The 11,297-nt window shown below is 42.2% G+C and overlaps 2 protein-coding genes across 4 annotated transcripts in view; both read right to left on the reverse strand.

Moving 5' to 3' along the window:
• Window positions 1-454, reverse strand: part of tanc2a (tetratricopeptide repeat, ankyrin repeat and coiled-coil containing 2a) — a 67,757-nt gene extending 67,303 nt beyond the window's left edge. The window contains exon 1 of the mRNA XM_005945975.2: window positions 128-454. The gene's annotated coding sequence lies outside the window, so the exon portion shown is untranslated. The remainder of the gene's footprint in view (window positions 1-127) is intronic.
• A 2,731-nt stretch (window positions 455-3,185) lies between these two features.
• Window positions 3,186-10,454, reverse strand: LOC102289476 (ornithine decarboxylase). 3 transcript variants are annotated; one of them, XM_042213556.1, is made up of 10 exons: window positions 10,258-10,454; window positions 7,363-8,387; window positions 7,122-7,249; window positions 6,833-7,006; window positions 6,573-6,745; window positions 6,265-6,481; window positions 6,099-6,182; window positions 4,468-4,633; window positions 4,236-4,357; window positions 3,186-3,973 (listed from the first exon to the last, which is right to left on the reverse strand). In XM_042213556.1, the coding sequence occupies exons 2-10, from the start codon at window positions 7,382-7,384 to the stop codon at window positions 3,716-3,718; spliced, it is 1,344 nt and encodes a 447-aa protein (XP_042069490.1). In that variant the 5' UTR covers window positions 7,385-8,387; window positions 10,258-10,454; the 3' UTR covers window positions 3,186-3,715. The 3 variants fall into 3 exon arrangements, with proteins under 3 accessions (XP_042069490.1, XP_005946039.1, XP_042069491.1); XM_005945977.3 differs by having other exon boundaries at window positions 8,284-8,387; window positions 10,258-10,453; XM_042213557.1 differs by lacking the exon at window positions 10,258-10,454 and having other exon boundaries at window positions 7,363-7,550; window positions 8,284-8,391.
• Between the last annotated feature and the right edge of the window lie 843 nt (window positions 10,455-11,297).

Raw genomic sequence — 11,297 nt, forward strand, 5'->3', positions numbered from 1 at the left:
ACACACACGCGCGCACACACACACACACGCTCACACGCACACGTACCACCTTACTATAATATTTAGCTCCTTCCTTCGCTCACATACACGTATAAACACAGAGAGACACAGGAAAGACAAGGCCTACCTTAAGTGTTGTTTTTCCTCAATTCAGCGGCGATGAGAATAACAACCGTCTGACCGGTGGATAATAGGTCGGTCACGGTCGGGTTAATATCCAGCCCTCGGTGTATCCTCCTCCGTAAAACCAGCGGACCCGTTGTTGTGCGCGAGGCGGATTCCCACACTTCCCAAATTCCCCGTTCATTACCGGATATTAATATCTTTTTATCAGTAGATGGACTGGTTATATTACGCTCATTATTCTCCTTCCACCGGTGAGCACGAGCTGACGTCTGAAGAGCTCCGGTGGCACGAGTCTCCTCCGGTCGACGGGAGGTGCTGCATTATTCATAAGAGGGGCGTGGCCAATACGCGGAGTGTGTGTGTTTGGGTGCGCGCGCGTGCTACAAACAACAGAATGCTTGGGCTGGGTTCAGTTAAACCAGCGTAGTCGCCATGAAGCGCTCGCGACGACGACATCTAGCGGCCAAAAGGTAATTTGCAGAAATAAATCTAATCAAAAGGCACATTTATTTTGCTGGAGAAAGTCAATGAGCAGCATGGTTACGTTATATGATTCGTAGAGTAACAAATGCCTGTTAATCCGCATGTGAAAATAGACCACTGTTGTGTTAGTGTGCTTGTATCGGTATTTTTGTCTCTGTAACGTGGTTGTTTTTTGCTTGTTTGTATATTGTTTTTTCCTAGCTGACCTGTTCACCTGTTATATCAAGGCTTTAAGTTTGCACGATTTGGGCACGTTGAGTGACAGGTGAATCTAAACGATGAAATCCTGAATGTCTTGCGGAACAAAATGATCTCATCTATAGACTCATCAGATCAAATTACATGCTTCCACTCATCAGGTGTTCCTTGGCACATGCAGCAAAGAGGAAATATTAGTCCCTCTTTCCCGGGGTGTTTCTCATGAAAGCCACGGATATCTTTTGCACCTTCACAGGACGTTACAGTGATGTATTAACAACCTCTTTTTTTCTCCTCTTGAGTAGTCTTTTCCAAAATATTGCTCAACAACTAATGAGCTTAGATGCATGAAGAGCTAACCAAACAATTTTCAAGCTACTTGTTAAGTGAAATATTGCTAGCATTTTACAAAACTGTCATTGAACAGCGGCTACTCTGTGTGATGCTTCCACAGACTGAATATAAAAATGTAGAGCTACAAAGACATCAGTGAATACTCCCGGTCATGTAGTCTTTCAGAGTGTCAACTTGTCTGAGAAACCAAGGGACATTGGCTCTGATAGGCTAGCAATGACATGGTAAAACATACCCTACTTTCAAACTAGCAGTTTAGACCATCAAGTCGTCAGGAAGGTGCTTACTGAGGTCACAAATAAACGGAGATAACAACAATTGTTGTTTCAGTGTACACCGGTACTTGGTGCCACATTACCTAAGCAGATTTAGATGCATGCTCCACAGCTGTGTCCTAAAACATAAATCCAAAAAACTTTGCCTCCTCTTCTTCATTATTTAACATGCAGTTCTTGTTTGAACCAAATATTTCAAATTTGGAGTCATCACACCATAAGACCTGCTGTGACTGATTTTCAATTTATCAATTCCATGGAGACCATGGAAGGATCAATTATAAGGCATAATAAGGACAAAGACATCTTTCTAACATTCACACTGCACCGCATCCATCAGAGAACAACTTGAGGTGATCCCCAAGGATATCTGGCTAGAATGGAGCAACCAGGGATCAAAACACCAGCCTTCCTAATAGTAGAGGACCCGCTCTAACGCTTGAGCTATAGGAAATCACTTGCAAAGGTAAAGAACCTACAATAATACAGAGAAGACCCCAACAATCACGTCTCACTATGAGCAATGGCTTTGGTGACAGTGGGAAGGAAAAACTGCCCTCTCTACTTTCAAGATTAGGCTTAAAACTTTTCTTTCAACGCATAGTTAGGGCTGGATCAGGTGATCCTGAATCTAATAACCCCCATGATGTTGCCTCTACCTGAGCTTGAAAGTAGAGAGGGTGTCTTTCTCCTGAATCCAAACCCATAGCTGGTTCCATAGAAGAGGGGCCTGAAAGCTAAAGGCTCTTCCTTTTGTTCTACATTTAAATGCCTCAGGAACCACAAGTAAGCCTGCAGTCTGAGAGTGAAGTGCTGTAATGGGGTGATACAGTAAGATGGGGCATGATCATTCAAGACTGTATATGTGCGGAAAAGGTTCTTAAATGTGATTTTGGATTTAACGGACAGCCAATAAAGAGAAACCAGTGTGGGAAAAATATGTTGTCTCTAGCTAGACCCTATCAGTACGCTTGCTGCAGCATCTTCAATCAACTGAAGGCTTTTGAGGGAGTTTTTAAGACATCCCAATGATGTACATGCTGCACAACATGCAGAGATGTGCCACATTTTCATCTAATACCTCTTTGGAAATCAGAGACCACAGAGTCCACAGACCTCAAGCTCAAAGGGAGAGTTCCAGACTCTGGGGGGCACCGTTACAAAAGCTGTCACCTGTCGTTTTCAGCCTTGTATGATGAACAACCAGCAAGCCCTGTGCAAGTGTTGTGTGTCTGCACATAACACTTGATCATTCCTTGAGTTAGATTCCTGTTTTGTTTGTCTTGAATGACACATTGGTCAGTTTTAAGTGGCTCAAACAAAACGATTCCTCTGAAAATGGTCAGGTACAAGTACTGGACTAAAAAGGAGTGAAAAACAGACCAGTGTTCAAAGAACCTTCAAACGGCCCAGAGAGCTAAGAACTGATTACATATGAAGCATGTCTGGCACCTTGGAAGAAAAACAATAAGGGGCACACCTCTAGAAGGAAAAAAAAAACCCACACTGAGTTTCAAGGTTTAAAATTTCTGCAAAATTTACTGCAAATTATCATCAGAATCAAGTAGAGGCATTGGAGAAACAACAAACTCTACCAAAGAATGCTTGACTGGTGTGGTAATTTCAGCTGCTCTCTACAACTCTACTAATCAGTAAAGGTCTGCCTATATGGCAAAACACAGCAGGAATATATCAATATTACTTGCATGTTAAAAACAAAAGAAGAAGAATTTACACCAGCAAATAAAAGTATTTTTTTGTTGTTTTTATAAAAACACCTCTTCTCCTCCCACCATTTTTTTTTTGGAAGAGATGCACACACACGCTAAAATAAAGAATGACAATTAGTCTTGCAACATTTGTAGACTGTAAGAGACTGACAATAAATAATTTCTTATAGCAGCATACAGTTTTATATGCAGTTTTAGCTCCGAGTTTCACTTCCTTTGGCAGACAGCAGATCATATTAACTAGTTACAGTCATTAAGTGGCCAAAATAAACTGGCGTATGTCTCGTATTTAAAAAGGGCGTCACATAACACTGTAATTAAGGTTAGGTAACCGATTGGTCTTCACCCCACTTAAATTTGATGAGACAAGGACATCATTAACCTCACAATACATTCATAGAAGCTCTGCAGTGGATGGCTTGCTTCTGCTAAGTTAGCAGACTTAACACAGAGGCTATTTTAAAAGCAGGAAAACATTCTACAGTGCAACAGACAAAAGACACGATATTCACAACAGGCCAGTGAAGTTAAGTATAAGTGCTCGCCTCATTAATGGACAGTATCGTAGGCACGAGACAGGTTTAGGCTGTGCCAAGTCTCAGCTGTCACAACAGTATAAATGTGTGCCTTTTCAAAGCTGTTGAAGTCGGTGGTTACGCTGACAGTGTAAGCGCCCATGTTGTCGACGAGAAGCCAGTCGCCCACGTACAGCTCAGGAATCCAGTAGTTTTCGGTTATTTTGTCGATGCTGTCGCAGGTTGGACCCCAGATGACGGAGCAATATCTCGGTTCGCTCTTCTTAACAGCCTGCAGAGAGGTTATCAACTGAGATATATTAAAAAACAACAACCCCACAACCTGTCTGAACTAACACTATGCTCAATGTTCCAGCAGGCGTTACCACAGTCCTTGATTCTAACCTTAGCACATGATGTCACTGGCCTAAACATGCAGAAACTGCTGCTGTTGAAAGCATGGATGTTTAGCACTTTTCACCAGATGTGAAGAGGAAAAAAAATAAATAAATAAAACGGTGAAATTCTTTTATAGGGATGCTGTTGATATTTACCCTGTGAGGGTACGGTTCAAGTTTGCTGTGAGCGGGGTCAAAGGTGATGCAACTCATGGAGCCGTACACACCGTCGTTAATGTAGTACATCATCACCCTCTCGGGGCAGCTTTCTGCTCCATCTGGAGAACACAAACGAGGAATGATGGTTAGCATAACAGCAGCTGAGATGCTCAGAAACTACAACCCTGTACGCTAAGGTGTGTCGAACAGTTACATATCACTGCAACACCTGTGCATTTATTGGCTCTGTCCTCGACGACGACTCTTTTGGCGATGACGTTCACTGCCAGCGTGAAGGCCGATTCCACGTAGTATCTGCCCGGCTCTGCAATCACCTCCAACCCACTGACAGGTGGGAAGAATTCATCCAGCGATCCGTTAATGACTTCCGAGAACTAGGAACACACACGGTTAATAACTTGACTCCATGGCCTTATGCCTCTGCTCACAATACTTACTCTTTAAAAAAAAGGCGGGGTGTTTTGTGGTAGCGTGGGTTCCTCCCACAGTCCAACGATTTGCGAGTTAGGTTAATAAATTGTTGTCCGTCTCTGTGTGTTAACCTGCGATATCCAGGCAACCTGTACCTGTGTGTCTTTACCCATGACAGCTGGGACAGAATCCAGCTCAACTGCGACCCTGCACTGAATAAGTGGGAGAAAATGGATGGATAGTGTTGCAGTGGTTAACTTGCACTATAAGGCAGATCTTATATTTAAAGGCTCCTCCACAACTTGAGTTATGCTTGAACGATCCGGTGTCTGTGTGAGAGTGCAGACAAAAAGCTCATCTCAGAACACACATACACACTCCAACTCTTTATTTACCATTGGCGAGCCCATTTTACATGCAGTCTTCAAATGACTGTGATGCCGTTACTGTTTGTGCTACAGACAAAATTCACTTTGATTCAGAAAAAGAGAAGACGAGCTTCTACAGGTTACTGCATTCCAGCAGATACTGGGTTCAGGACATCCAGACAAGTAGAGCAAAGACAGAGCTGAATGACAGCACGCTCCCCTGAATACCAGTCTGCTGTCGCCGTGGGGGAGAAACTAAACACACAAACATGTGTGTTGGCTGGTGCAAGAGTGGTTTTTCCTCCCTATAGCCTTTTAAATGAAATTTTTTCTTCATAATCAATAAAAATGATATGACAGAATAATTTTCAGCTCCTCTGAACGCCCTGGGAATCTCAAATGTACCAACAGCACCATCATATGGCCACTGCTCTCGTTTCACTCTGCTTTGAACTACAAAGGCAGAAAAACTGATTCCAAATATCATCTGCAGCGAGCAGAACACCGTGAATGCTCTCAACGGGAACCATCAAGAAAAACAAGCAAACCAGCTGATAGTGAAAGCATCAGAGTCACGTTTGTGTTCACGCATCACTTCTTTGCTTGTTATATTGTTACATGTTGTATTTGTTGTAACTTCTTCTAGACATTTTTATTTCAGTGAGACTTTTAGCTGGATAAATAAAGGATGACCATCAGGTGAACGTCTTTAAGGTTTCTGTGCGTTTATAAGTGCAACTGCCCCACACTCCTTCCCCACATTTTGTCACCCTGGTTGGCACCAGGCTGGGAGCTCACTGACCCTCAGGAGGCATTTCCCAAACTGCCATCTCAGGCTAGAGATCCTTGTTTACCATCCATCCATCATAAACTGTGTTTGAGGCTGTGGTTGTTTGCAAGTGAGTGAGAACTGATTGTATACTGCATATTTTTTGACTTTTCATACACAACTCTAAGAAACAAATCCTTTCAACCTGTGTGGAGTTAATGTGCCAGAGCTGGTGATTAGAAACAGGACTTATATAATGTGGTGGAGACAATGTTAAAGCAGGGACTTTACCTCTTTAAACTTCTCTTGGAAGTCCCCAATCTTAGAAAATCCTCCACCAATGTCCAAGAGTCTCATCTGGAACCCCAAAACACTCTGAAAGAGATCAGTGTTGCATACTGGAGCTGCAAATAAACAATACAGGAATTATTGTTGCATTTATGTCACAATGACTCACTGCTACGTCAAAGACGCGCCGAGCGTCTTCGATGGCCTGCCTGAAGGCCGAGCTCCTGGTGCAGCCGCTGCCCACGTGGAAGCTGACGCCGACCACCTCTAAGTTCAGCTCTATGGCACGGCCCAGCAACTGTCTAACTGTGGGGAGTCTGGCTCCAAACTTTGGACTGAGTCTTACCATCGATTTGGAGTCGTCCACTGCAATTCGTATTACCAGCCTGGAAAGTGATTCAAAGGTGTTATTGCAAATCAATCCTCTCAAAGGAAGCTGCACCAAATGCTGAAACATAGTAGCGGTTGCTCACTTACTTGGCTTGGGGATGGACATGAGAGATTTTTAAGAGTTCCTCCTCATTATCAAAAGTCATCAGATTCACTCTGTGAGCGCAGGCGTATCTGATGTGAGACAGCGGTTTGGTTGTGTGGGCGTAAATGATGTCATCGGGCTTCACGCCAAGCGACAGGGCCAGCTCGATCTCAGCCTGCGTGGGACCAAGATGTATTTATACAAGAGCTGACTCTCAAGAACACAAACTAATCCTCATTATTTTAAGATATTCCATCAGTACCTTGCTGGCACAGTCGAATCCGGTGTCCAGAGCGCTTAGCATCTTCAAAACTGCTGTTGTGTTGTTGCACTTCACTGCATAGAAGGGTTTCACCCGAGGCAACAGACTGATCCACTGCAGGTGCCTCTCTAATATATTGTCAAGATTTACGACATAGAAAGGCTCCTCGCTGCCCTAGAAGATGCATTTTTTGGAGACCTCTTCATAATCATACAATATTTTGAGAGCCATCTCAGAACATTTGGACAAAATTAAGGAATTTGAATGATACAATGCCTCTGATGCTCACCACCAAATACAGCTGTCTAATCTTGCCATCAATGATGTCACTGATGCTCCTTCCAGTCTCTAATATTTCAATGGGATTCCTCTCAAGAGACAAACCATGCATGACTGATCCATTTGTAGTTTCAGGTGCTGGAGGAGACACGGAGCAGGAAAAGGCAAAAATGTCTAGATTCGTAAACAAGAATCAACTTCATTCACAAAAACCAAAACATCAAATTAAGTTTTTCCCCCTGTTTTCTTACCATAGGATGAAATGTTCTCCATACAGTGGAAAAAAGAAACCAACAAAGCTATATAAGCTATTTTCAAACAGGCCCGAGTGTGTTTGCAGGGCTTTCTAGCTATGCAGGCACACTTGACAAGGATTCAGTCCAACAGATACTCAGTGTGCTGTGTTTTATTAGCTGAGAACAGACTTTTCTCCACCTACCTTTAAGGAAAAAAACAAACAAACAAAAAAAAAACCCCAAAACAAAGAACATCAGTAGTATTTACTTTACAAAACCTGCAATACTATTTTTTTTCCTGTGCAATGTCAATATGTCTCTAAACTAACTACACTAGGGAACAGCCCGTGAGGGTACGTTTCAGTAGTGTTTCCATGTGTGCGTGCCATTCTGTCTCTAAACATGACAGCAGCAAGTTTTCAATGTAATGTAAAACTTTGTTAACATGACCCAACTCAGCACTCCAGCAATCTATTATAATCCACCAAGGTCATCAAGATCAACTCGAATGATTTATCAGTCAAAAATTAATATAAAGCCTTATGATTCTTATAAGTATGATGACAACATAGGCATAGAGGTAATGATACAAGGATGTGAAAAAGGCCATTATTTTGGCCTTTAAACTATTCTTCAAATAAAAAAAAATCTTCATGTCTTACTTTTAAAGCGATGCTTTTCATGTTTGTATAAGGTGACCTGAAAACCTGTTACATCTTTAAAGTATCATCAAGAGAAATCATCTGCTGGGCTAGGTATAAATACACAGTAGTATAACACTGACGTCTGCAATGGTACAATAGCGATGGGCTAATGGACATCTGAAGACTGCTGGGTACCACAGACAGGAGCTTCAATAACTTTATGAAAAAGTGATGATGCAATGACTACGCTGGGAGATGAAAATCAGGAGCCCCTCATGTTTTACAACTTTACCTGACTCATATTTGGCTGATAGCCTGTTCAAAGTCATCTTCTTAGACAATCCAGAAAGTTTCCAGAGAAGCTGGTATTTTTAGATTTTTCTCCTGTTGCTAAATCTGAAAAGAAGAAAGAAAGAAGCAGCAGTGCATTTATCATATTTTTTTTTATCAAATATGCCACAGAAGGCCAGCATAAACAGGCAGTCAAAATAAGTTTGTGCTGGGAATCCTGTGTGAACATGTGCAATAAAGACATTTTGACCTTGAGCACCCAGACCCAAAATGGCCTGTCCTCTGGGTGCATACTTACTCCCTGAGCACCTGGCACAAACAGTGGCATGCTCTTACAGCAAAACAGCATTTCTCAGGTTTCTATATTTTTATTATGGTCCCTAGAAGTCCTGCACTGGCCACTCCACCTGCATAGCGAGCATATCTGAATCTGTGTCAAACTGACCTCATCTCTGTGTGAAAGGACGTTGCTGGTGATAAGAGCCGCGTCTCTGCGGCATTTCCCACACAGAGACGTGACACAGTGTGTGCTTACAGCAACTGGAGTGCACTCCGACTCGTTTTACTAGCAGGCAAAGCCCTCGCCTTCTGCTCAGAGAACGAAGTTCACCAGAAGAACCAGCTGCAGTCCACAGGACGAGACACTCACTAATGATTACCAATTATGTTGCAAAAAAAGTAAATAAATACTCAACTCCCTGGAAGAGCTATTGCACTTCCTGTGAATAACAATGAGGAAATTACTCCAGAAACAGGCTGCTATTCAGTCCAGAGTGCTTGTGAGACAGTAAGTGAATGAGGAGCAACAACTTAATCTATTGCATACATCTGCTTCTACAAAAAAAGGCTGTATCTTAAAAAACCCCCAGAAAACATCAACTTGTAAGATGATGCTTTACTCCAACTAAAAGCAAACCTGTAAAAACAAAGCTGCAGATATTGAAACCATGTAGCCCAGAGTGGGGATCTGATAGTATTAGAAGTTCCACTCCATTACTAGCATACGCATACAGGTGTGCAGATGCCTCTCCCCTGACCAAAATAGACAAAATTTAGTGGGAAACGCTGCTGCAATTAATCTGAGCTGTTTTCAGTCAGCTAGTCCAATTTTTCAGCCTGAAGTCAATGCATCAGATGAGGAATGAGACCACGAGACCAGGTAACACATCCTGTAAAGCTGCCTAATTAACAGCTATGAAATCACTGACTAATGATGAATCACATCCATCAGACCTCTGTGTGCTGATAAGTAGGAGGATCTGCAGTTTTTAAAAGTGTCACAATTCTCTGTTTCTTAAACACAACACCGAGGCTGAAAGAAATAAAACTAAAACCATCTTTGGTACTTCTAAACATCAACAGTCTCTCACGTCTTAATGACAGGACTGTGGTATTAACATCTTTATATTTTTGCCTGACTACAGAGAGGCTTAACTTGATTGATACAGTAGCTCTTTTCCAGCCTTACAGAGCAACATGCTCTGTAAAGGACATACTGAACACCGAGATCTGGGCGTATAGCTTGTTGAGAATCACTTTGCTGGTGTAAAATACAACTTTATGCCTGTTAAACTGTTATCTTTGGAATTTTTGTAGCTTTAACTTAATAGGTGAGTTTCTGCAACAGGCTGCCACTAAAGGGCCTAAACATACAATTTAAAATGAGTTCTGTGCCAAGATGTCTGTTATGTGTAGACACGACATTGGTTTGTCTTTTTTTTTTTGTTTAAAGAGCCACGGGTCATTGTTAAGTGGCTTACAAATCCCTCGGAAAATGTTCAATGAAAGGACTGGGCCAAAAATGAGTGAAAAAGCACTTCACAAAGCCTGCAGGAGTCCTGTTTAGGAGAGCTTGGAAGCAAATACAGGGAAGGCTTAAGACTTTTACAAGCACTGTTTACTTCCGGACAAAAGCAACATTGGTATAGTGTATATAGTGGAGGTGTGCATTGCCGTGTTTGTCTGGACCATTTACCTAACCTGAAGATGGAAAAAGACATGTGGAAGCGGCCTCATCTCTGGGTCGTACAAGGCTGAAGTCCAGCGCTGAGTAGTGATGTGCGGATCGATCCTGAAATATCGATTCCTCCGATACCAATCATTTATGTTCTAGAATCGATTCTCACATTAAAATATCGATATTTTAGTAATTTAGGGTAAATTGTAGTTTATCATTAACAGGAACACAGTGGAAAGAAACTATAACATTCGGATTGTCTACATTCAAAGGAACTACTTCCTCTTCCGCCTTTCATAGTCATGTGAGAAATACGGCTGTATAAATGTCTCGCAGCCCCTTGGCGTGCGCGCTCACAACAATGGCTGAGCGTAATTGTGCGGACGTATTTTACCTTTTGCAAGCTCCTTTGACTACGATGACCTGGATGACTGAGAACCTTCACAGACATATTTTACCTACACAAACAACTGAGACGTGGTTTGCAATATGTGTGGCAAAAAAGTGAGGTGTTGTGGCCATACTTGCCAACCTTGAGACCTCAGAATTAGGGAGACATTCAAAAGGGCTGTGTGGGGGGTGATAAATACATTTTACAGGGTTTATATATCAGATAAAATACGTTAAATGTCACCGTTATTATTGGCCGGCCCGGAAACAGCGGGGGTGTCCAAATTCAGAGGCTGCTTCCACCTGAGGACCCGGCCTTCGTGGTCTAAAGAAAGCCAGGTAGTACGTCACGAGCTCCCTCGGTGGAGTGAAACTCTGCCGTCTGCTCCTTGCTATCTAAAATATAACCGGGCGCTGACTTAAACTCTTCTGTTTAATCAGTTTTCTGCTTGATGTTTATTCAGCTGTGTGAAAACCCCGGAGGAACCCTCCCGAGGGATTAATAAAGTTAAATTTAATTTAATCTAATCTAATAACTTTAATCTCAGCCAAACCGATTTACTCACAAACAAATAAAACACTGAAAAAGCCAAACAATAACATTTTTAAGTTATCAAAGTGACTTATATATCATGTTTAACCTGAGTAGTGAAAGACCGCGGGGGTTT

Source organism: Haplochromis burtoni, unplaced genomic scaffold (genome assembly GCF_018398535.1).
Source record: "Haplochromis burtoni strain Fernald_Lab_line unplaced genomic scaffold, NCSU_Asbu1 Contig_453, whole genome shotgun sequence".
NCBI classification, from domain to species: Eukaryota; Metazoa; Chordata; class Actinopteri; order Cichliformes; family Cichlidae; genus Haplochromis; species Haplochromis burtoni.